The sequence below is a fragment of the Diabrotica undecimpunctata genome, chromosome 8 (genome assembly GCF_040954645.1).
Source record: "Diabrotica undecimpunctata isolate CICGRU chromosome 8, icDiaUnde3, whole genome shotgun sequence".
In the NCBI taxonomy this organism is placed as follows: Eukaryota; Metazoa; Arthropoda; class Insecta; order Coleoptera; family Chrysomelidae; genus Diabrotica; species Diabrotica undecimpunctata.
In genome coordinates this window covers 60,257,487-60,284,513 of record NC_092810.1, presented here as the reverse complement: position 1 = coordinate 60,284,513, position 27,027 = coordinate 60,257,487, and the positions used below count along the sequence as shown (strand labels likewise).

The 27,027-nt window shown below is 34.6% G+C and overlaps 2 protein-coding genes across 4 annotated transcripts in view; both read left to right on the top strand.

Annotated features, from left to right (window-relative positions):
* Window positions 1-8,883, top strand: part of LOC140448424 (15-hydroxyprostaglandin dehydrogenase [NAD(+)]-like) — a 29,230-nt gene extending 20,347 nt beyond the window's left edge. For all 3 annotated transcript variants that reach the window (XM_072541509.1, XM_072541508.1, XM_072541507.1), the window contains exon 7: window positions 8,605-8,883. In XM_072541509.1, the coding sequence (XP_072397610.1) occupies window positions 8,605-8,734 (130 nt within the window). In that variant the 3' untranslated portion in view covers window positions 8,735-8,883. The remainder of the gene's footprint in view (window positions 1-8,604) is intronic.
* Window positions 8,884-18,703: 9,820 nt separating this feature from the next.
* The window catches only part of LOC140447613 (15-hydroxyprostaglandin dehydrogenase [NAD(+)]-like), a 62,061-nt gene continuing 53,737 nt past the window's right edge, over window positions 18,704-27,027 (top strand). The window contains exon 1 of the mRNA XM_072540369.1: window positions 18,704-18,872. The gene's annotated coding sequence lies outside the window, so the exon portion shown is untranslated. The remainder of the gene's footprint in view (window positions 18,873-27,027) is intronic.

Below are 27,027 nucleotides of genomic sequence, written 5' to 3'. Positions count from 1 at the left end.
AAGTTTATCTATAAATATAAGTATTGATGATATATATATATATATATATATATATATATATATATATATATATATATATATATATATATATATATATATAAATATATTATTTAATATAATCTATATACCTGGTCCTGCCATAAATATTTATTATATAAGGTTAAACGCAGTTAGTGCGGCTGACAAACTGAACACAGCTAATAGTTATGTTGGCATTATTGACAGTTGACATGTACACTAAAAACGCGCTAAAATATTCCAGTTTTTTTTTTCGTCTTTATAGAGTTTATAGAGGGGGAGTCTGGAATCTTCAAAAGACATCTCAGTCCAGGGCGCCGCCTGACTAACTTTAGTGCAGGATTCGTTCTTCGTACTCTCGGCGATAGTTCCCGAGGTACTTTAAAATGCCCTCTCGTCGCCGAGTCTACGCCGAACGCCTACCTGCTAAACCAGACCCTCCTCTGTCATCCAGCGATCTGGAAGCGGAATGGCCGCTGTAAGGCCGGCATCACTTCCGAATCACTACCTTTATTCATTCATTCTCCATTCATACACATCCACACTCTATTCATCAGCAAGGAGGTTCCCTGTCTCGTTCCAGGTAGCGCGTAGAAGACACTCATCGCTCCTAGTTCGGCATTATTCCCAGATGGGCATTTCCTCCTTCCCCACAGTCTGACTCACGCATTCCAACTCACACAGTGTGACCCACTTTTCTAGCTTCACCTTTCAGCATCATTCACTTTTACCTTTAGCGTTGGTTTAGCAGTCTTTCTTCCTCTTCCTTTTTCTTGATCACTGCACGGATATAGCTGTGTATGTTAGTCCAAACTAATTTATTTTCAATCATTCTCTTAATCATTTCTCTCACTGTAACAAAATTCACACCTGTCTCTCTCTCCATTCTGTTCCTTTCCACTATCCATCTGCTGCAATCTAACATCGTATGTGTCACAGTGTACGAGTATCCACAGTATAGGCATTCATCTGTATCAGCCTTTCCGATCCTATAGAGGTAGGCCCTAAAACACCCCTGTCCTGTGAGCACCTGCGTCAGGAAATAATCCAGTCGCCTGTGGTCACAGTCCACCCAATCTCTTATGTTCGGGATGAGCATTTTCGTCCACTGTGCCACATCTTCCGTGTTGTTCCATTCTTCTTGCCATCTTTCAACTGACCTTTCCCTTTCCTGTCTTTTCTCGGCCACAGTAAGGTTTGGACCTCTTCTCTCATAAAGCTCTTTTCTTTCCACCGCCAAAACATGCAACGGAACACATCCAGTGATGGTCCATAAGGCTGCCGCAGACACAGTCCTGTAGACTTGTTCTGTCTACTCGTGTCATGAGACTCCTACAGGCAGTTATCTCTACCGCCTCGCTCCAGACTGGTGCCGCGTAGAGGACGATCGATTGTACAACACTGTGTAAGACCCTCCTCCTTTCGGATTTGGGTCCTCCAATGTTCGGCCGTCACGTCCACGATCGTGCCCTTTTCCACCATAATCCTTCTCTTGGACAGATACTCCGCCACCACATTCATCAGGTAACCAGGACATTCTCTCTCCTCCATTGCCTTCATTACCTCGTTCCACTGCAACGTATTGAATGCATTCTTAACGTCAAACAACAGCAGAGCCGCTTAGCGATGTTCATCCCCTCTGTTGCGCATGCTTCGAGTACACTCATGATTGCATCAATCGTGTTTTTCCCTTTACAAAAACCAAATTGCCTCCTTGATAAACCACCTGACCTCTCAATCATGTCGTCTATGCGTACTCGCAGCATCCTTTCATACAGCTTACTGATGCATGGAAGCAGACAGATGGGGCGATACTTTTCCCTAGCTTTGGGAAGCAGTATTAACCTCGATGTCCTCCAAGGCTCAGGAAAAGTTTGTGCTTCCAGCAGTGCATTCATATGTTCCAGAAGCCACGCAGGTTCCACCCGTCCTAGACCCTTCACCGCCTCAGGTGGTATCTGATCTAGTCCTGGGGACCTATGAGTCTTCAGTGAACCCAATGCCTCGATAAGTTCATCCATGGTAAAGGGTACAGCTCGCTCAGCTCCTTCATCCCTCCATACACCATGACATCTGCCGTCCGGAAAGAGCTCTCTTGTTACCTCAAGCTTCTTATCCATAGGCATTTCGTAAGGAGAATACTCATGGAACTTCTTCATGACGATCTTGTACCCCTGACCCCAGATGTCCTCATCCAGCTGTTCACACAACTCTTTCCAGTGCCTTCTTTTTTCTGTACGGATTTTCCTGTACAGTTCCCTCTTCCTTGCGCGGTACTCTTCCTCGATCTCCTCGATGATCTCAGGGTTTATTCCTGCTCTACATCTTGCTCTTGTTAACCTTCTTCTCATTGCTATACACACATTTCTTAGTGCCTCGATGTCCGCATTCCACCAATATGGCATCCTGTTGACATCTTGGCGACCAACCTTGCTTCCCTCCATCGCTTCTTTAATGACTCTCTCCAGGCTTTCCACTGTCGGTCCCCTTTCCAGTTATCGAGAACTCAATGTATTGATGTTCAGTTCCAGTGTAGTCTGGCAAAACCTTCCAACCTACTGCTTTCGCCGCTATTTCTTGTGTCGCCATGGTCACGTCGATGAACGTACCTGTACCTCTCCTAACAAACGTAGGTTCCAGACCTGTGTTCAGAACCACTAGGTCTAGAGCACCCACCCAGTCAGTTAGTATCCTGCCGCGAGCATCGGTGATGGGAGATCCCCAGTCCGCTGCTTTTGCGTTAAAATCTCCCAACACTACGTATTCTCCTTCTGTGTTTCCCACTTCCTGCATGATCTCGTCTATCTTCATCTCGTACTCGCCCACCGTCACGTTTGGGGAAATATAACAGCAGACCAGTCGCACCCCCTCCATCCGAACAATCACATATCCTTCTTTCGGCTTAATTTCATACACTCGCAGTTTCCTATTGTAGATTCGTACAGCAGCTCTCCCGGTCGTATCTACAAACCATCCTCTTCTTTTCACCGCTGTTGGATTTGGTTCCGCCGTCACCAGCACATCGATGTTCTTTTCTACTGCGGCAGTCTCAGCAAGATCATGTGCTAGTCTTGCCGTTCCCACATTAGTTTGGAGCACTCTCAGCTCTCGAGTCATGTTTTCTTTGTTTGCCATTTCTAAACCTTGGATTTCTTTTGCGCTCTCTTTTACACTCTCATACTCTTGGGACTAGTCCTCAGTTATTTTTATTTTCAACCAGTTGGTTGAACTTTGGGCATATTCTTGAATTTGCCACATGCCCATTCACGTCGCAGTTGAGGCATCTGGTTGTTTCTTCCTTGCATGTCAGCGCTATGTGACCTTCTTTGCCACATCGGAAGCAACATCCTCTTCTGTTCTGCCCCTTGCAGTGCCATTGTTTGTGTCCAAAGGTAAGACATCTCAAGCATCTCGGTATTTCTAACCTTTATTTTATCACTCGGCAGGATGTGTAGTCTACTTTTATTCTTTTCATTTGCAAGATTTTTTCGGCAACATCTTCATCCACATCGCTCATGGCACTCATCATCCCTCTTACTGCGCCTCGTGTCTCGGTCCAAATTTTAATAATGTCACAGACCCGCTCTTTTCCAGCTGCTTCCTCTGTGGCCTTTTGGATCTCTTCCTTTGTTGTATTGGGTGGGATTTCCTGTACTAAGATTCTTCTCTTCACGATGCCTCCTTTGTCACTGCTCTCGACACGCATGTATTATCAGAGAGAAGTTTCTTCACTTCCTCTGCCTTTTCCCATCCTCAGACCAACTCCAATGATATTCCTTGGTCTCTAGTCTGTCTGATTCTTTTAATGTCAATGTCCTTTCTTCCTGTCAGCTTGTTTTTTACCTCTGTCATTAAATCCACAAAGGATTTTTCTTTGGTTTTATTGATGATTACGACTCCATTTTGTTCTTTGGACTTGGTGTTGATATTGGTCCACCTTCTTGTTGTTTTTTTACCTAGGAGCGTGATCGTTACATCTCTTCCTCTTACAGCCCATTCCATAATTTTTCTTGATGTCTCAACTCCCAGTGCTGCCGGTGTGTGGATTCCCAGGTTTTCTCTTCCCAGCTCCTCCATCTTCTGTACCAGTTTCCTGCATGTTTTCAGGAACTTCACCGGCACAGGTTCTTCCTTTTTGTTTGGGAGAAGTTTAAATCCATACTTCTTCTTGTGGATCCACGTTCCATCTTTATGAATAGACATCGTGACTTTCGTAGTTCCCAGGCCGCCCTCCTCATCCATCTCCGCTGGAGCACCTGGTAGCTGCGGAAACATAGCTTTGGCCTTTTCCATGGCTTTGTTGTCCTCGTCATTGTTGGTGACAAAGACTGCCACGTCTACTGTTAATTCTGAGATGTCACCTTCTTTAACTATAGTCCTAGTGAAGACCTCCTCTGGCCAGTCTTCATTTAGAAATTCTATTGTTTCCTTCTCTTCCTTACATGTTGTCATCTTATTTGTGATAGCGTCTACCCTTGGTTTTATGGCTTCTGGATTCTCTAGATCCACTTGAACCCCCATTGTCGCCAACTTCTTAACTTTCAAGGGTTCTATGTTGATCTGCACGCCTCTGGATGTCATTCATACAGACTTTCTTGGAGCCTCTTCTTCATTATTTTCCTCCACTTCCTCGATATAATTAAGCATCCGATTTCTCAATATGTCGACCTCCCTCTTTATGGATAGCCTTGTATTTGGCACCTTTCTCATAAGTTTCCCGAGTTCCGCTACGCTGTCCTGGAGACGCTCCAACTTTGATCTAGTTTTGTAGTTCGGGGGCTTCCCCTCTTCCTCTAAATCTATCTACATTCTATCTACAATTTCTTTCGCTTCTCTTCTCCAGTTTTTCTTCCCTTGAGTTTCATCCCTTTCTTTCACTCCTCCTCTTCTACTTTCTCCTTCATCTCCACTGTTCCCTTTTCCGTCTCTTTTATTTTTCTTTTTCTTTCTCATCTTTCTTCCCACGAGTTGGGTCGTGCTGATCGGTCCAGTGGGGCAGTGCGCCCTTACCCCACCAAGGCTGTTTTCCCCTCAGGTTCGCCACCTCCCTTGGGCATCGCTTGTAGCCCACTTTATTACACCTGGACCATGCACCTCTTTGGCACGATGGTGTTACACCTTGAGGTTAGGGAGGCGGTATATTAGGATTATGCATAGCCGCCTGCCCTATGCATATCCGTTTGTATTCATGTTAAGAATCTATATTAATGAAAGTGTTAGTGACTTGAAATTTGGTGGATGGCCGGAGATGAGCCACGGTGACCAATCCAGGCTCATCTACGCTCATCCTACTGTAGGATGGGTTTTATTATATAGGAAGAAATGAAGATTTTTATTAAAGAAATGTGTTTGGATAATTTGGAAAAAAAATGTAGTGTCTTGTGCACCCGGTACACAGACGCTGGACGTTAGTTGGATTGTACTTAGCTTTATCGGTCGTGCTCCCCGGGATATATCCCACAATAGAGGGACCAAGACTGATGACTAGCCTTTTCCACCACGGCGAGGTTATTTTATAGCCCAAGATGATCATTTCATTTTGACCTAATTTTCTCGCTACCATTGCTTCTTGGATTTCAACACTTCAAACTTCTATTTGGAAATCTTCGTTTTATTTTTCTAACTATCTGTTAATCCCTGGAGATGTCGATACTACCACATAAGCTTAACAATGTTGTCAATAGCCTTTTGAGGACCATCTAATTTGAGTAGTGTTTCTTTATCATACGGACTAGAAAAATACTCATAACAAGTCTGGTTTTATTCTGGACTTCTTTCAGGATCTTGGCCAGTGTGGCATATAATAGTTCGTTTGCAAAGGGTCCATATAAGCCTGTATATAAGCATATCGATTTGCATTGGTATACCTGTAGGATATCCGGGTAAATCACTAAATTTAGTAAATCCTTTACCATGTATTGTTTTTTTATGGGGGATTTGGTTTATTATTGCATTCACTACAATAAGTACCACGTTTTCTGATAAAACTATACCATATGTACACATTTTTACACCTAGACTGTAATTTCTTCCCTGAATATTCATGAAAGAAGTGAATTGTATGCAATGCAGCCACTTCGATGTCAAATGGAAAAACGCCAGGATATGGAGGTATCATTTATCTACCTGGGTATGCAAGACCTAGACAATCGCCTTGTTGCTCTATGAATCGGGGCTTAAATGGACAGCAGTCTGTATGTACATTGATCTGTTTTTGAAAACAACGAATCGTCTTTAGGTGATGAGTTTTTAGCCATCTTAGGTTCGTAGTCGTAGGGATCTCTATACATTGTTTTATCGGATTTTGGTGTATATTTGCTAATTTTAAAACCTTTACCAGCCTTCTTGTATCTATACAAAGATTTTCTTTCTTTGATTTTAACTAATGGACTTTTCGTTTAGATTCATTTGGAAATGCGTCACTATAAGCTTGCCAAAACAGGACATCCTGATGTAGACATCTATTGGGAGATGTTATATAAATTTGTCTCTTAAAAATTGTGTCGTGAGAACATTTTCTTCATCTTCATCTTTGTGTAAATCTTTAAAAAAAATGTGAAATTTATTCAAAGCTTCTTCAGCTTACTCAGGATACAGAGAAAACAGGCAAAAAAGAGACTTTCCATTTTTATAATAGTAAATTTTGGGCAATTAGATTTATAATTTTATCATAAAATATTCCAGTCTAGTTTGAGCCATTACGATGGAGTAAACAGACAATATATTGCTGTTATTGCTCTTGTCATCCCATGATAAGGTAAAGTTTTAGAAAAATGTTTTTTTCTTAGTTGCTTAGTGCTAGTTCTGCTATACCCTGAGTATTTTATTTTCCTAGTACTAATAGTACAAGAACTAATAGCAGTTAATTTTTGAACAAAAATTTTATTTTGTTCATTTATTTCTTAAGTAAAATACTCTGTTTGTGATTATATGCCTGTTTTTTATATCGAATTAGTCAATTTTCCACTTAATTTGATGATTGCTGTAAGTTGTTTGAAAAAAAAAACTGTCACAAATTAGGTTTGCAGCTGTTAAAAACGTAGGGTATCAAAGATAAAGTAAAATAAAGTTAACGCTCAACTACGCTGGTTTGGCAAGTGACAATATGTATATTATTATCATTGAGTTAGAATCTATGAAGAGGGCATTACGTGACTAAATACGACCTCACTTCGGCCATATTGTTATGATCATTTTGACAGATCGTGTATGATTGTTTACGTTTGTTGTTTTTCGAATATCTTTAGTTTTATAATACTTTTAAAAAACTGTAATATTATATAGTGATAGTGCATAATAATGGTTTCTTGTTCTCAACGTAGTTGCAGTAGCAGAAGCAATGTTAATAAAAAATCTTCAGGATTAACGTTCCACACGTTAGTATACAAATATGTAAACAAAGTAATGGCCCGTACTTCAAAAAATAAATTAATAGTATTCTTATAAGTAAAGATCGTTCTATTCTTGAGAATACTCAAATATCTTCATCCTAAATATCTTAAAATTTCTTATTAACTAGTGCAAAATAATTATTGTTATTTCTACACAGTATTTTCATTGTGATATTTGACAGATATTCAATTTTGTTTTTTTTTTTAATAATAACTTTTCTAACTTTGTTAATTGAAATAAATTTTTAAGTGCCAGTTAATTTGTAGTTATCAAATATATAAGTTATATAAGTAAAACCAACATATTTCTTTTATTTCATACCGTATATTCATTTTATCCTTTAAAATATTATTTATATTATTATTTCTTTCAGATACAACTTGTTATTTGACTGTATTAATTTATCTTTATGTATAATATGTCGTGTTTTTAGTGTTTACCGCGGGATAAATAATTCATAGTTTATTAAAAATGTATTGCACTTTTTTAGATTATGATTAAATCTTCTGAATAACTAGTCATATTTGTAAATTAGTTTTAATATTATTGAGTCAGGCCCTGATCTCACCTCCATATTGGTATGATCGTTAGCCACACCTACTGACGCCGCTTTTAATACACACGCTAATATGCTCATAGCTTCTCCATAGATTTTAACTCACTGATAATTATACTATCTATCGACGCACGCATGCTTTAAAAACTCACACAACTGACACTTCAAATCAGTAGCGTTGCTTCTTTTATTTTATCTTTGATACCTGGCGTTCTTGCATATTTTATATAAGGAACCTTATATCATCAGTATAAGAAAATAATTTGATATAAAAAACATGCATATACGTCATGAGCAGCGTATTTTTTTAATAAATAAATGAACATAATTATTTCTTTCTAGTAAACGTAATTACTTTTAATTGAATTAAAACTATTTGCGGCCACTTTTTGACTGGCAACCTATTATCAATGTGTTCTCCTAATTTTAAATGTATGTAAAAATGTGAGTTTAATTAACTACGTTATGAACGAAGTGATCCTGTGAAGAAATTTTAGACTTTAATCATATGTGGAAGGCGTTTTGTTTTCCGCCAACCGACGAAGGACAACCTCAGCACCCTCACAGAATTAATATTAAACATTTTTCAAACAGTTTGAAGGATACAATAAACTTATTTCCATCTTTATTTTTTTTAGACCAGAACATGTTTCCACAGAAGTAATGAAACTCTTAGAAAATTCAGAAACAGGATCGATTTGGGTAATTGAAAGTGGAAAACCCGCATACGAATTCACTTTACGCACGCGTAATGATATTTTAAAATAGTTTAATGAATACTGAGTATTTCACTAATATTATTTTTTATACTGTATATTTTTAGTATAAGTGTATAAGTTTAAGAAAGACATCGTTTTAAGGAATATATATTAGCGGAATAATTGGTTTTTACAATAAATTATTGTTTGACAATACAATTTTTGTATACAACTTTTTTTATCCCTTTAACTATCCTTAAGTTAAATTTTATAAAGATTGATATTATTTGAGAGATTTTTTCAAGACACGGTTCTTCGTAGTCTATATAAACACCCTGTATACATAATAATATAAATAATATGTTCTAGTAGTCAAACTAAGTTTAAAGAAATCATTGAATATTTGTATACACTGTAAACTACAAAAAAATTACGAATTTCTCATATTTTTTTTATTGTACAACCCTATATTGTATTTTTTGAAAATATTTCGTTTATGATACGAATGTTGGTCACAACATACTTATACCAACCCTTCTAGATATTGCAGTATACAAAATCAAATACCGAATAAAACGTGGTTCCAGCCATATAATTAGTCAAGAAAATATATCACAACTGTAACACGTCTTAGATTTGACCACGCGTGTTATTCCACACATCTACATAAAATTCATGTCCTCGAAAGTGATCTTTGTCAAAATTGTGGCAAAAAAGGTGATTTAGATCACATTTTTTTCGAATGCCAAAAATATATTGTTCTGAATACCATTCTGAATCTTAAAATACCAGTACTAGTAAGTCGGTAACATATAGAGCATACATCATTTATGTTTTTTAAATAACAAACATATAAAATCAGAATTTGGTGTTTATTGAAAGTAAACTAAATGCACGACCAAATTACATACCATGTCGGGATAGTGTTATGAGGTTTTTTTTCCTGGTTTTTCCCTCATAATTTACTATGGAATCACTAACAGGAGATTGTTACTGTCATCACGGCATGTGTATGTCTTTTTAAAGACGAATTACATGCTGATTTTTTCTGACGGCTATTCTCAAGTTAAAGTTGATTTCATGTAATCGAATGAACTATCTTACAAGTAAAACCGTCCCAGGAACGCAACTCAACAATATTGGCAATTTCATTTTAAAGTCGTCTACTTTAAAATGTATAATGTATGTCTGAATTGTCAATATAAATGAGTCAGATAAAATTAAATTATTAGAAGAATTTTTCACCAAGTAACAAAAAAACAAAATTTGTTTAATTTACTAATGTTTGTATTTTGAGAACGATTTCCGAAGTGGAAATTGAAACGTCAATAAACGTACTTTAACCTTTAATTGTGGCTTATTCCCATTTAAATAGTAATTGCCAAAAATATAAGGATGAAGCAGATCAATTTATTCAACAGTTACATGATCTTAATGTTCAGGCCCCCTTTAATATCCTTATTTTCTTAGCTAATGGAAATTAGAGAATTTATAATGCATTAATAAAATTTCTGTCAAGTACCAAAATAGTCTTGTAGTGTCAACTATCAAAAAAATATATGTATATGCAAAATTGTGTGGTGAGCAATTTGGACAGTCCATAGCAAAGCAGCTGTCAGATTGAGTAGATAGCTGCTCAAGAGTTTGCTGTGGAACTCTGAGAACCTCATCATTTTGTTTGTATGTAAATATAGATAAAAAAGAGATAATACAAAAAGTGTTTTGAATTATATTATGTGTACCGTTTTTTGAACACACTGATGACGTTGAAAAGATGCTATATTTAACTTATATTTATATCTTATTTTAGTTTTAGTTTTTAAAGCATATTATTCAGGTATTCGTTATTGATATTTTATGGACTTTACGGTCATAAAATTTTTATGTTTAAGGTATTAGTCATGTTGTAACTGGCTGATTGACACCTAGTCTATGCCAATAAAAAAAAAGCTAAGTGAAAACTATTTTCCTCTTTTATTTTTATGAAGTATTCCCTATATACTTATTTCTTTCCGAGATATTTCTAATCTTGTTCAAATTTCGGGAATAGTTTTAATTTTTATAAGTAGAAATATCCAGATTTAGCCGTACCGCTCACACTCCCTCTAAGGGGAAAATTCACTTATCCCAGATACCTACGGTATCAAAAGGCTTGAGCTGTAGTGGGACCCCTTTGCGTGTTTTTATGGGGATGTTCATTACCCAGCGGTTTTTTCGGAATAACACCAGTAGTAGATAGAAAAATAGGTACTGTCTGCGTACTTTCCAGTCTCCATTGTCTCCTTATGTGTATTTCTAGATCTCTGTACTTAGCCATCTTTTCGTTGTATTTAACACGTACATTATTGTTAGGTATCGCCACATCAATTAGTGTTGTTTGCCTCGTAAGTTTATGAACAAGTATGAGATTCAGTCTAGTATGTGGCACTGTTTAGTCTGTAAGCACAGTGCGGTTCCAGTATAGCTTGTAGTTATCGGTTTTAAGTATTCTGTCAGAGGCGTATTAATAATAAGGAAGATGGTCGGTTTGGAGAAGTCCCAGTTTATTAGGTAGTTCTTGGTGGATAATCTTTCCTACTGAATTATAGCGTTCTTTATAATTAGTACCAACAAATGCCTGGCAGCCCCGATAAGATGTTGGGTGGTTTCTTGGGCTAGACATTTATATACGCATTTGTTGGTATACTTGAAATAAGCTGATCATAATTGGCAAGTAAGAAACCCTCTATCTCGGGAAACATACTTTCCCGATGTCAACCGATAGTTCGACTCTGTATTGTTCTGTATTGTCGACATATTTTTGGCTAATCTCATTAAGATGTCGCCCATACAGAGGTAATAAACACCTGGGCACAGAAATGCGCCCAGGTGTGCATTGCTTCTTACTTAGTCAAGTGGTTTATACGTATTTCTTGTTCCCTTAGTTTATGCGGCGTTGTATCATCTACTGCGCAAATTGCTCGATGTAAAGTAGATGTCTCAGCCTGTGCCTGAAAATAGGTTCTTAAATTGGCCTGTTTATCCAGTGGCTCACGTATGTCCTTAAGTCCTCTTCCTACTTGATATCGCAGTAATATTGTTCTCTCTACTGCACTGTGTGGATGGTCTTTTTGCGCCTTTGTGAGAAGTGTTTTTTACTTTCTGTTTTTGACTACTTTATAATATCAAATAAATAGCTAATCGAGCAACAGGCGTGCGTATTTAATGCCTTAAACAGATTTTTACTATTAAGATATGATCGATTTATTTGTCTTACTCTTCGCATAAACTCAGAAGTTAGTTCGGTTAATTTGTTTATGATCAATTTTCCACGCTTGCTTTACTCCGAGATATTTGTATGTTGTATGTATCATTTTCACCCATTGCCTTGATGTTTTGGCCATCTTGCATATCGAAACCTCCGGGCTGAACCTTTACTCTGACTATATTTATAATACGGCAATTGTCTAGTCCAAAGTAATTATTACTATTATCTAGATTTATTCATGCCGGTTACACTTTCTCTAAGGGGAAAATTCATTCATTCCAGATACCTATGGTATCAAAAGAAGTGAGCGCTGGTGATACTCTTTTCCTGTTATCGAGTCCTAGGTGCCTTGATACGTCGGTGAATCTTCCAATAATTTTCATAGGCATCTGAACGGCGTCGAGAGTAGCACAGCTTTATGCATGTTCTTATATAGATGTTCATTTAGACCCAGCTTGCTTACGTTTTCCAGGAGGTCGATGGGGATTACTCCAGTAGTAGAGTCTTTCAAGAATAGAAAATGAAGCTGAAATAATATTGACTATCAAAAAAAGAAAACTTAAGTACTTAGGCCATATTATGAGAGGGCAAAGATACTTATTATGCATTATATATTATACTCTTGCAGTATATATTAAGCAAGGCAAAATTTGAAGAAGGCGAAATGTGGGAAGAGGAAGAATATCGTGGCTTAAGAACTTGAGGGAATGGTTTGAATGCAGTAGTGCAGAACTATTTAAAGCGGCAGTCAACAGAGTCCGCATAGCCATGATGAACTTCTATAGAAGATGGAACTTAAAGAAGGATGCTTTTCATTCAATATTGTCTCCTCATTTGTATTTCCAGATCTCTGTATTTGGAGATCTGGTCTATTGTATGCTACTGTTTGGTCTGTAAGCACAGTGTGATCACAGTATAGCTTGTAGTTATCATTCTCAAGCATTCTCTCAGGAACTTATTGTTAATATGGGAGATGGTTTGTTTGGATAAGTCCCAGTTTGAAAGCTATCTCTTAATGAAGTATCTTCCCTAATAAGTCATGCCGTTTCTTATATTCATTTTTAGCAAATGCCTGGCAGCCACCGGTAAGATGTTGGATGGTTTCTTGGGCTTGACATCTATATCGGAATTTGTCGTTTTGGACCTGAGGGTCTTTGATGACATATTTGAGGTAATTTTTTGTTGGTATAACCCGATCCTAATTCTGGGTGCGCATTTTTTTCGTCATTAGTAAGATCAGTTATGCGTATTTCTGGTTCCCACAGTTTGATCCGTGTTCCGACATCTACTGCGCAAATCGCGCGATGTAGAGTAGATGTCTCAGCCTGCACCTAAAAATAAGTTCTTAAATTAGTAATCTGTTTTTCTAATTGCTCACTAATATTCATACGTCCCCGTCCTCCTAAATACTACGGTTATGTTGTTTCTGCTATGTAAAGACTAGCTATGATGTACGGAACTAAATGTAAAGTAGTTAAACAGAAAGAGGAACAACGAATGGATGTAGCAGAAATGAGACTTATTAAATTCTGATAAGGCACTTGAGGAGATGCATTATCTTCTCTATTCAAACTTAAACTAATCTCCATTGGGGTAGCAACTTCTTTTGAATCCTCCATATTGAACCTTTTTAACAATTGTTCAATATAGGATTTTTGATCTAGAGTTATAACACCATTCTCTTTATTACGAGTTACTCTTATACCTAAACAATTTTTAATTTCTCCTAAATCTTTAATTTTGAAACATTCATTTAATTTCAATTTTAAATTATCTGATTCATCTGAATCGTTAGAAAAAATAAAAAAATCATCAACATAAACAGAGATAATGGTTTTTAGACTATTTTTCATCTTTGTGTACAGACATGGCTCATAATCAGATTTCTTATAACCTAGATTAATTAAGAAGTTATCGATTTTTTCAAGACCTAGCTGACTGTTTTAAACCGTATATGGCTTTCTTAAGCCTTAAAATTTTGTTATTTTCGACTTCTAAACCTTCAGGTATAATCATGAAAACATTTTCCTTTAGATCACCATTTAGAAAAGCCGTAGCTACATCAAAATGAAAAATATCCAAATTCAAATTTGCTGACAAGGCAAATAAAAGTCTTAATGTAGAATGCCTTATGACTGGAGAAAAGGTTTCATTATAATCAACTCCAAACTTTTGAGTGTAACCCTTTGCTACCAGTCTTGCACGATATTTCACTTTACCTAAGTTGTCAACCTTTCGTTTGTATACCCACTTACACTTCACTACACAACCATCTTCGGGAACATCAACCACTTCCCATGCAGCCTTATCCTGGAAAGACTGCAGTTCTTCTGTCATAGCCGCTAACCATAGATTACTATCTGGTCTTGACATGGCATCCTCGACACTAACTGGATCACAGTCACTATCCGAACACAAATAACTCACAAAATCATCAAACCTTTTTGGCTTAGGTATTCTGGTTGATCTTCTGATTTCATCTGGTAAGTTTGGCAAGTTACATAAGTAATCAGGATCGTTGTCTTCAGCAATTTTATCAACCGATGTGTCCTTTTCATTATGATGATTTTGTTCCTGACATGATTCATGATTATCTCCCACTGAATCTGATAATCCTGACAACTCTTCATCAACTGTGATTGAAACATCAACTGATTTTTCATTTATTACTACATCCCTACTTATCTTTTATTTCGGGATCATATAATCTGTAACCTTTAATGTTGTCACCATAACCAACAAGCACAGTTTTCTTTGATTTTTTGTCCCATTTATACCTTTTTTCTTTAGGTATCAGCATCATTACCTCAGATCCAAAGATTCTTAGATGACCAACTTCAGGTTTTTTGTTGGTCCAGTTTCTATCGGAGTTTTAGTCACACCTGTTACAATTGAACGGTTTCTTAGATAAACAGCAGTGTTGACTGCTTCAGCCCAAAATATCTTTTCGAGGCCAGAGTCAAACAAAAGACACCTTGCTTTCTCCACTATCGATCTGTTTAATCGTTCTACAGCACCATTTTGTTGTGGAGAATTTGACTTTTGATGAATGATTCCATTACTTGTTAGAAAATTTTCAAAAATATTACTACAAGATTCATCACCTCCATCGGTTCTCAAAATCTTTATTTTAGTATCCTTCTGTTTTTCTACTAAAGATTTAAAATTTTGAAAATTTTGAAAAGTTTCATCTTTACCCTTTTGGAAATATACAAAAGACATCTTACTAAAATTATCTTGAAGGATAAAGAAATATCTAGAACCTCCTAATGAAGTCATCTCCATCGGTCCACACAGGTCAGCATGGATAATCTCCAAGCAAGCACTAGCTCTATTACCTCTGTAACTAAATGGGGGTCTAGTCTGCTTTCCTTCACAACATACTTTGCATACATCATTGTTTGTTATATTACTGTTGCAATTTATACCGTCTACTAAACCATTCTTCATTAGATTTAAGTCTTTATAATTTATATGACCAAATCTGTACCATGTTTCACTATTAATTGTAGTTGCCATAAAAGCTTTCTGCTTATTGGGCATTTCAAAATTTAAACGATATACATTGTCTATCAAATCAGCTGTTGCAATCAATCCATTTTTATTGTATATTTTGCAACCGGCATTGTTAAATATAACATCATTTCCATTTTTTATCAGTTGAGAAACAGATAAAAGGTTTGTTGTCAGATCAGGAACATATGATATATTATTTATGCTTACCTCAGATCTCTTATTATCAACAATTGTGGTTATCATCATATCACCAGCACATTCTACCGTTAATAGTTCACTGTTAGCCACAGATATATTGGACATACTACCATCTCGAATATTTCTCAACCAATCTTTTCTAGCTGTAAGATGCGTGCTGCATCCAGAATCGATATAAAAATCTGTAGATTTAAATTTTCTACTTAAAAACACTGCACTAAACGCATTATTATTAGCATTAGGGCACTTATTCATGAAATGACCTTTCTGTTTACAACGAAAACAGGTTATATTTTTCTTGTCTTTCTTGTACATTCTTGATATGATTAGTGCTAACTTCACTCGACTTTGTAGCAAAAGCTTTCTGCTTTCCACTGCTAGCGCCGTCTATCTGCATATCAAGCAATTTCGATTTAATTTCGTCGGTGCTAATAGCGATTCCTGAATGTTCGATAGCTAGAATCATGGGCATATACCTTTCTGGAAGTCCCGCCAAAAGTAATGACCCCACCCACGTGTCATCAATCTTGAAGCCGGTCCTATTCAATTTCTGAGCCGTTTCGATCACTTGATTAACGTATGATTCCATGGAATTGCAGTTTTCCAACCGTAAAGATATCAGCGTTCGAAGCAATCCTATTTTCCTCGAAAAACCTGAATCTTCGAATAATTTTTTTAGCGTATCCCATACATCTTTCGCCGTGCAAGCATCTTTTACATGCAAATATAGGGATGGATCTAATGTCAATATTAACTTAGCTTTAGCTTTGGCAACAAGTGTTGTGTCTTCTTCAGTTCCCTGGATGCACTTGGACAATCCTTCTAGAACGAAGACATTCTCAACCGCAAACGACCAGTCCTGGTAATTGTCCCTACCCGTTAAACGCGGTACACTTGTAAGATAGTTTACAGCCATTTTCGATACTGTTAATCCACTAACTTTTTACCGAATGAACACGTACTACACTATTTGAACTAATCGGAAATCTTCCACTTAATCGTCTGGGCACATAACCTATTGAGAAATTATAAAGTTCTGGAACAAAAATGGAGATTTGATGAACAAAATGAAACACGTGTTTACTCTATGACTGTAATTTTGCTACTACACTAAAAAAGGAAAGTGATACATTATTCAACTATGGTCTGTTTTTTAACCAGGAGGAGTAATTCAAATTTTCCGCGCTGTAATGCTTGTTTGTAATTGGTCCAACCGCAGGCAAGTTTACTCCACTAAATTATGACATGTTGACACTAATGACATTTGTGAAATTTTAAAATTCAATATTTAAGTATATCGACGATTTTTTGTATTTTCTGCGTTATTCCTTACATTTTTAGATATTTCGTTTGTATTTATATAAAAAACAGTTCTTTTCAGAACTATTTCGCGACATATTAGTGTTATTAAGATAACAATGTGGATTCGATGCCAAGTACTAGTGGTAATTATTCCTCTACACCTAAAAAATGTTGGGTAGATTTGGGTCATATATCTTCAAATGAGAAACAAAACATGATTTGCTTATACATTATAAACATGTATAAATAAACAAATCAAAATTGATAATTCTGGAATGAAAATAACAGCCACGCTAGCAAAAATAAAACAGGCAACAGGTTAGTTTTGCAGAATAGTTATTGTTAAAATCAAGATTTACTAAAGTAATGCTAATTTTATTAGCACATTACTTTAGCTTGTATTGGAATATAAGCAGACTTCAACAGTAGTATTGTAAAATTCCATTGGATTTTAGATACCATTTTATCACGAATATATCGCTTTCGTATACGTTCTTTTTACGATTTTCTTCTTTAATGTGATAAATAAACTCTAAAAATTCTTCAACTTTTTCATAACAGTCCAACATTTTTTTATTGTAATTAGAAATACTAAATAATATATATTGGAAGTGAATTCGAAAAATTATTATTCAAACCCAAAAAAGAAGATGTATTTGGTGACTTTTCTAGTAACTTTCTTGGGTGTGAATCTGTCTTTTTAGTTTACTCCTCCTGGTTAAAAAACAGAGTATAGTAAAGTAGCCAATAGATGACACTGCTAGAAAATATTTAAATTTATTTATCTATATATCCAACAACCTGCATCTTGTCCTAATATATTTTTATTCATTATGTTTTTTATTTTTTATTATACATATTATTTTATATTTTAGTTAAAAATAAAAAATCTATTTTTATTTTTTATGTGAATAATTTTAGGATGTGATTCAAGGCTGCTATATCTTAGTTCTTCTGATTATCTACGAAGTATAAACTAAGATCGTCAGAATTTAATTAATATTTCGTTTTTGGTACCAAAGCGTATTTATCTACTAACCAGTAATAAAAAAACTTTTAGTTTTAATAATCATAGGTAAAACTGGGTAAATATAAAATTCAATATCGAAAAATCCTGATGAAGTTTTGAAATAGATGGAAACGTCTGTCGACGATCTATTGAATCGATATTCCGTTTTTGGTTTATAATCAGCCAATTCATATTATGAAATAAAAGCAATTTTAAATATTATAACTTTGCTATATATATATCGTTTTGCAATGAAAGGTATGTTTCTAATCATTTGAAAATAACCTTCGTGAATTTAGCCGAAGTTTTTAAAATTAAATGAATTGTATTAAAAAAACGTTTACTATTTTCTATTATAATAATATATTATAACTTAAACGGTTTAATTTATTTCATTTAGATTAAATGATCACGCATGTCCAAAGATCCAACGAGACGATTATATATAATTATCAGTTTTATTATATTTCTACTATAAATGAGTATACTGCTGTATAAATGGTATAAGCTTGTCTTATATATTTCTTTACTATGAATCTTACTGATTATATTGTCCTAATTACCATATTCTTTAGGAATGCCTTGCAAAATTAACATAAAATATTCAGTCATTAAAAACTCAAATTACAAACAAAACATCTCCGATATAGTTATTGAAATTTAAATATGTAAAACCAATTTTTTATATGATAATATTACCTTATCTTATATTAATAAAACTAAAGGACAACTATATAAGCGCAGATTCGAAAACACTGTCAAAAACCCGTCTTTGTGAGACCCTGAAGAAAAAATTGTTCAGCTTGTTATAAAAATAGAATTAGCCGATTTATTATTATTAATCATTAGATGGCGTACATCAACGCAGGCAATTTTTGTGATAAAAGAAAGTTGAGCCAATCCAAATAAATTTGAAAATTAAATATTTTTTTTTAGGTAAGTCAAAAAGCATTTATACAAGTAGTTTCATTTCTTCTGTAAAAATTTCATTATTGTTAGCATTCATCCATTGTGAATTGAGTCCAATTCTTTATTTTATGCGATACCTTACATAAATCTTGTATTTTTTATTTTTTTTTTGTTTTGTTTTGAGTTTGACTTTTTATTGCAGAAAATTTAAAATGGTGTACATATCTTAAACTTATTTGTAAAATCTAGTTTGTATAAAAACGTTTACCTACCACGATACATGTGCAATAAGATTTATTAACTGGTATTAGCTAATTGTTTAGTAAATTTGAATGAAGTGGCCTTATGTGTTTTTAAATTTATGAAACCACTACTTAAAAAAGTGACTATCGTCCCTTACTTTGACACGTGCGATGGCCAAAATCGCAACATTAATATGGCCACTATGCTCAGTTATGTTTCACGCCAGAAAAATACTATAACAATCGACCAGAAGTTTTTTATCCCTGAACATTCGTTTGTATCATGAGATACCCCAAAATAAGGTTCAAGAGGTTACCCTGGCAAAAAGTTGTTCAAATTTTTTAAACAATTTTTTTAAACAAATTCTAACAATAAAGTTTTTCGGTCGGACAATTTTTTTTTTTAATATCTTGGACCATTCTAAACAAACTAGGTCTCTTAAATTTTCTGTAAACTTGATCGTTTTGATCTAATGTGAATATTTTTCCAAACGAACCCGAGCTATTCGCCTTGTCTATTATGGTTTCGAAGTATTGCAGCGGGTGGACATTATGGCGGATGAAAGCAAAATGAAAAACGAACAAGTTAATTTGTTAATTGAATTGGTGCGAAGCCATTCAATTTTGTATGAAACTGCAAATAATATTTTCAAACCTATAAAAATAATATTTTCAAACCTAAAGTTTAGGAGGAGGTTGCTCAAATACTTAAAATTCCTGTAAATAAAATTCCTTGTAAAGTAAATATCACAAAAAATATATATGCATATTACATAGGTATACATAAAAATAATATAATAATTTATTTAAACGCAATTCTTTATTGTAACAATTATACAACGTAAGACTGCTAAGTGATTCTTCCAGATGGCGAACACAAGTAATCCTTTAATTCGTTTCTTACATGCATTGCTGCTGCAACACCAGTTAGCCAGTGATTCCCAACCTGAGGGGGCGATCGCCCCCCGGGGGGCGATTTGAGATATTCAGGGGGGCGATAGAGCGAAGAGGGCGATAAGGAGGGCGTTTAGCATCCGGAAAACGAGAAATGGGTAAATGAGAAAAATAATAAAAGAGAAAAAAAATACAATACTTTCGATCGGATATCCATAGGATAATAAAAAGTAAATATATGTATACCAATGCAGGTAATAATAACACAAACATCTCGTCTAGTCACAGAGAGCTATGAATCATAATACAATTTAATTCTATACATTATCGTTATAATTATACATTATAACGAATTCTGCATTTTCCTTTGATCGAGCTTTCGTATTGTGCGATCATCCGCACAAAAGAGAAAGAGAGAGAAGTGGGATAAAAATGATGAGAAGTAGGTACCGCTCCTGCCGATCTGACTCGAACAAAAAGCGAACGGCCGAGGTTGTCGTCGCTTCAAATGCGCAGTCTTTCGTTCCGGAGTTTTGTATTGTGGTATATAAAGTTGTTTTGTTTCAACTGACAGTCATTGTGTTCAGTGAGTCAAAAAGTGCCAAGCCGCACACAATTGGAGAAGAACTCATCCTCCCAGCTGTCAAAGAGATAGTTGATACTATGTTGGGACCCAGTCAGGCCGGCCAAGTAACAGATGCAGTTCCTCTCAGCAATAATACTGTCTCCAGAAGGATTGATGAAATGGGAGCGAATGTTGAAGATGTTTTCTGCAACAATGTGAAAAGCAGAGAGTTTACTGTGCAACTTGACGAGAGTACCCTGAGTTACAGCACAGCTTTGCTGCTGTCATATGTCCGATTCATTGACGACAATGGAGAAATGGCCAAGGAAATGCTGTTTGTTAGAAGTCTGATTACTGATACAAAAGGATCTTCCATATTTGAGGTCGTTAAGAGATTTTTTGAGGAAAAAGAGATTCCCTTATTAAATATGATCGCCTGTGCTACTGACGGTGCAGCAGCAATGATAGGACGCCACCGGGGATTTATTGCACATCTGAAACAAGCAGCACCTAGAATTTTGTGTGTTCACTGCGTCATTCACAGAGAGCATTTGGCTGCCAAGAATTTGAGTGGGAGGTTGCACGATTCTCTTCCACTTGTCATAGATGCGGTAAATAAAATTAATAACCAAAGAATGATCGAATATTTCGTACACTTTGTGAAGAAAATGATGAGATATTTAATACATTGCTACTACATATGGAAGTCCGCTGGCTTTCTAAAGGCAATTGCTTAAGGCGGCTCTTCAGCCTCATGGATACTGTTATTGAATTTCTTAATACTACTGACCCCACACTGAGTACAGAACTACAAGAGAAGCGAAATGACATCGCTTACTTATCAGATATTTTTCAAAAATTAAATGAAATGAACCTGCAACTACAGGGAAAGAACATAAATATGGCCAAAGCGAAGGGAGGATTTTCAAACATACTGCCTTCACCTTCAAACACTGAAAGAAGATCTGCAGTCCCGATTCCAAGATTTGACTAGTCTGAAAGTGCCAACTTGGTTTATCAATCCTTTCAGCGTGGAAGTTTCAACGGTATGTCCTTCTCTTCAAGAAAACTTGATTGATTTGAGACATGATGTTGAAATTGAAAGTTTGTTTCGGGAGTGTGGTACGTTCTTTTACACACATATAACCATTTATCATTTTACGAAATGTAAAAATAAATAAATATGGATACTTACCTTTTGTATGGGAAAAAGGTTGGGAACCACTGATTAGACCGTTCATTTTCAAAGAAATTAAATTATTGGTGACTCCGTTATTGGTAGTGCTGTCAACATAAATGTTTTCGGTTTTGTCATATATTAACATATTATGCAAACAGCAATTCGCAAGTATTACATAATAAATTGTGATTGTTTTAAGCATTGTCGGCGTATAAAATACTCGAAAAATGTTGGATAGCATTCCAAATGCACTTTCGACTATTTTTCGGGCTCTACTCACAGTTTTATTGTCGTTTTTCTGTATCCATTTTACTTTGAGCGTTAGGATATGGTTTTAAAAGGCGAGGTAACAATTTGAACCTTCCGTCTCTTATTAGAAAATGTAAAAGAACGATATTTGCTCTGGTCAATTTTGCATCATTTGGAAAAGGAAATATAGAGTATAGAGAAAAGGAAATATTAACCTAGAGAAATTTATACTTTGCAAATACTAACGCTTACAAAACAATGGAAACATACTGTTTGTAATTGTAGAATAAGGATCCACTGCTCGATGGACGTTGTATACGACATGTTTTCCGTCTAAAGCACAACAGCAATTGGGAAAATTCCATTTGTCTAAAAAATATTTGGCAACAACTTCCAATTTGATTCTTGTTAATTTTAGTAAATGTAGAGATTTCATGAGCTTACAAATTGCTTTTGTAACTTATGTGACAGTGAGAGATGCCTAATTGAAATGCTAGTCATCATTCTCCAGTGGTCAAAAATCTGTGAGAACTATGTTTAGAAACTAATCCATTATTTATTTAAATTCATAACACTATACAGTATACCATTATTTGCAGATATCAAAAAAAGATGAACGCATATTAGGGACCAGTACTGGAAAAAAAAAAGATAGACACTGGCACAGGTCAGGACAGGAACCAACATACATGGGAGCATATGTTCCAATTAACATTTCTTACGCGTTTCTTACAAGTTTCACAGAGAAGTACTGTTATTAACAAAGAAAAAGCAATCGTGGAACTTCCCGCAGATTTTAATACTCAAAATGAACCGGAGACTGGAGAACGTAAACCGGAGACACAAGAAAATGCTCAAACTAATCTATTAGATAGTCAACAATATTCTACTTCCTCGAGAAAAAAGTTAAAAACATCAAACGGAAATGCTTTTATCAGTATTTTGGAAAAGATACAGCAAGGAAGGGATCAGCTGTTTGAAAAAAATTTAACGCAGAGAGAAACTGTACCTGTAACTGTATCTGCTAATCACAAATTTTTGCAGTCTTAATTTTCCAACACATCTTATTGTTGAAACTAGGTTACAAGTTTGTAAAATAGTAACAAAAATGGAACTGAAAATACATAAGGAACAGCGGCGTACTACTGAGACAGCATAATTTCCATAACATTTAGTTTTTGTACCTATGTAAGTAAATATCCTGAAGTAAAATAAAGTTTTACCGTTCAGTATGCGTATATAATCACAAAGCAAAACTTAAAACTTAAATATTTCCTTGTGAAGTTAATACTAAAATTCCAGTTACCAATTTGGTCTTATATATTCCTAAAAAATAACTTACCTAAATGTTACTGCTTTTGAGACAAACATTTGTGATGGTGAAATAAGTTGTGGATATCTATTTGTTGATTTTAACGAAAAGTCAAGTTCAACTAAATTTAACACTGTTTCAAACTATTTTTCGGATAGTCGAAAATATTGCATAAATTTTTCTTATCACATATAAGGTGCGTATGAATTAAGTTACTAAATGCCTCTTTATTCTCTCTATTTTTTAATAAATTGTGAGTATCTCTTCTTTTATTTATTGTTCTAATTATTAGTTTATCATCTTTATCTACTGTTATTTAGTAACAGTTTCAATAACATTTCTTTCATTATTTATAAAGTTCTTTTCTAACCTAATAATCTAATCTAATAATCGACGTCAATACCAATTGATACCTACCAGCAAACTGACTAATGTCTAAGAAACCGCTCAACCGCTACCAACGACGTGTGAACGTTTGCCGCGACGTCCAAACGTTGTCGGTTAGGGGAAAAACCATTCGCTGTGGAAGAAATGGACCAGCAATCGTTTTATAAATTTTTACACTAACTAAAAACTAGACTAATCAAAAATCCTCTGATGTTGAAGACAAAAAAATAAATTGGCTAAAAATTAAATGGCTGAGATATGCTCAGTCTTTTGGCAAAAAGCTCTTTAAATACACTCTGGACGTCAGCGAGCTTTTTAGAATGCTGGATTTGTAACAATTATAAATTTGCTTATTGGGGGTTGAAAGGGGGGACTGAACAATTACTAGCTACTAGGATAGGGTAAGCAAATAAATTGAAACGTTTGCGAATGGCTACTCGTGTTTTGGTTAGAGAGCTGAGTCGTGGATAAGGATTCCTTTATTTGGAGAGGATTGGGAGGACTGACTACAAAAAGAGAAATCAAAAAAAAATACTTACAGAGATGTCCTGGACAACACTACGCAAGAAGATTTCTAAACTATTTAAATAGGACGCCGTTTCAAAAAATTCTCTTGTTGTTTGGGAAGAAAGGTTTTTCTTTCTTAAAAAATTTCTTTTTCTTCCTACTTTATAAATAGGCAAAATGCCTGTTTTACTTCGGTTTTTAACCTCAATTGACGTTGTCTGACGTTGTCTGACGTTGACCATCTTTTCCTCGGTCGTCCCAATGATCTTCTTCCATTTGGCGATTTGTCTCTTGCTATTCGTACTTTTCTATTTTTTGTCATTCTTTCGATGTGTTGATTCCATTCCACTTTTCTTCTTTTGGTCCACGCGTTTATTTCCTCTATACCACATCTCGCTCGTATTTCCTCACTTCTTACTCTGTATCTTAGAGTTTGGTTTGTTATTTTTCGTAAGACTTTCATTTCTGTTGTTTCCAGTAGCCTTTGTGTTTTCGCCGTATCTGCTCTTGTTTCCGCTGTGTACGTCATTATCGGTCTTATTGTTGATTTTTTATATCCTGGTTTTCGTTTCCGTTGTGAGCTATTTGTTTCTCCAGGTTCTGTTGTTGAGACATCCTGCTGCTCTGTTTGCCATGTTCACTTGTTTTTGTACTTCTTCTTCCATTTTTCCGTAGCTTGACAGTTTTATTCCCAAGTATTTAGTTTCCATTACTTGTTGGATTATTTTGTTATTTACGACTAGTTTACATCTTTTCGGTTCCGCTGATATCACTATCGCTTTACTTTTCTCTGTTGAGATCTCCATGTTGTATATGAGCGCCGTATCTTCGAATTCTTTAATTAATCTTTGTAGGTCATCTTCATTTTCGGTTGTTATTATGGCGTCGTCGGCGTAGCATATTATCCTTATTTCCTTTTCTCCCATTCTATATCCCCTTCTTTTTTTAAATTTCTTTATGATTTCATCCATTATCAGATTAAATATTAATGGGCTCAGCGAATATCCTTGTCTAATGCCAGTTTCATATTTGATAGGTTGTGATAGTTTTCCTTTACATCTTACCATAGCTATGTTATCTTTATATATATATATATATATATATATATATATATATATATATATATATATATGTATATATATATATATATATATATATATATATATATATATTTCTTTCTTCAAATCTATCAGACACATATATGCTGGTTTGTTGTATTCCAGCGTCTTTTCTTTTATTTGGCTTATTACAAAAACTGCATCCGTGCATGATCTTCCTGTCCGAAATCCTTGCTGTTTTTCTTGCAGAGATATTCGTTCGTTTATTTTTGTCGCTATTATTCTTGTTGTCAATTTGAGTGTTGTATCTAATAGATTTATTGCTCTTAAAAAAATCAAGGATGAATATCTTTTTAAAAGAAATTTATGTTTTTTTTTTCATAATAGTCTTTTAAAACCCTAGCTATTTGTTGTGAGTTTATTTGGAATTGCTTTGACGTATTTCTTTTTTGATTCCACATCTTTTTTGATTCCAACACTTCAGTTGTTGTTTTATTTATATATATATATATATATATATATATATATATATATATATATGTATATATATATATATATATTATATGTGTATATAATAAAATAATGATAAATTTATTATGTGAACTTATTACACATTATGTGAAAAAAATTAAATTAAAATTAAGTATTATTTAATATTTTATATATTAAAGATAGGTGTCCAAATAATTTTGCAAACAAAAAATTCGAAATATTTCATAAGCCTCAACCTTCGGTGCTTTACGATAGCTTAGGTATTATTAAGAAATTCCATAGATTCCAGACGGATATCGTGCAAGTGACATATTCAAAAGTAAAGCTTAAATAGAACAGGAAATGTGTAAGCTAAAAGAATTTAAATCTTAAATAAAGTACATTATTAGGAACATTTAAAAACAAATTGAAATAATACCGAAGGTAGCATGCATTTTTCTCGTAGTAGATACTGTTTACAACTCGCAGATTAATGTCAAATATGTTTGCAGTATCATCATAAATATAACTTTAAAAATAAACTATAAACCTAAAGAACTCTTGAAAATTAGGCAGACTGATTTAAAAAAATATTCTTCTATTTTAGAAACGACATAATTTTGCTGCTGTACTCATGTCAACGTTCAATTTCGTTGAACTGAACTTGAATTGAATTGCAAAATACATGGTTCATTTTGGTTGAATCATCCACATTGTTCAACCGAGTTGAATGGTGTATTTCCCTTTTTAAAGGCAAATATGTACATTAATATTTGTATTGCTCACTAAGATGTGATTACTTTTTTATTCAAGTATGTATATAGTGGGTGATCAAATTAGTAGAGCCACCAAGTAAAATTCAATTTTTTACAAAAAGGGTATATAATTGAGCTGTATATTATATTAATGCGTTTGTTTCCATATGTGATTATCTTGTAACACTTGAAATGTGCAGATTTTGGAAAACAAACAAACTACAACAAAAGATGGAACAATAATCATCGAAAGATCAATAATAGGACTAACATTAAAGATCTTTCCAGTATGTATCACAATTTAATAAATTGATTTGTCTTTTAAATGCACCATGGCGGATGTTTAAAATACGACCCTGAACTACGTGCATTTTAACGTACCTGCCAGATGTATTTGAGATTCAGACACAATTTCTGCATTCCATGTAAAACCACCAAACAGTGTTGATATAAAAAAATATAAATGTGTTTTACGTAATTCTAAATAATATATGATATATTTAACATAATATATATATATATATATATATATATATATATATAAATAACATATTTATAAATA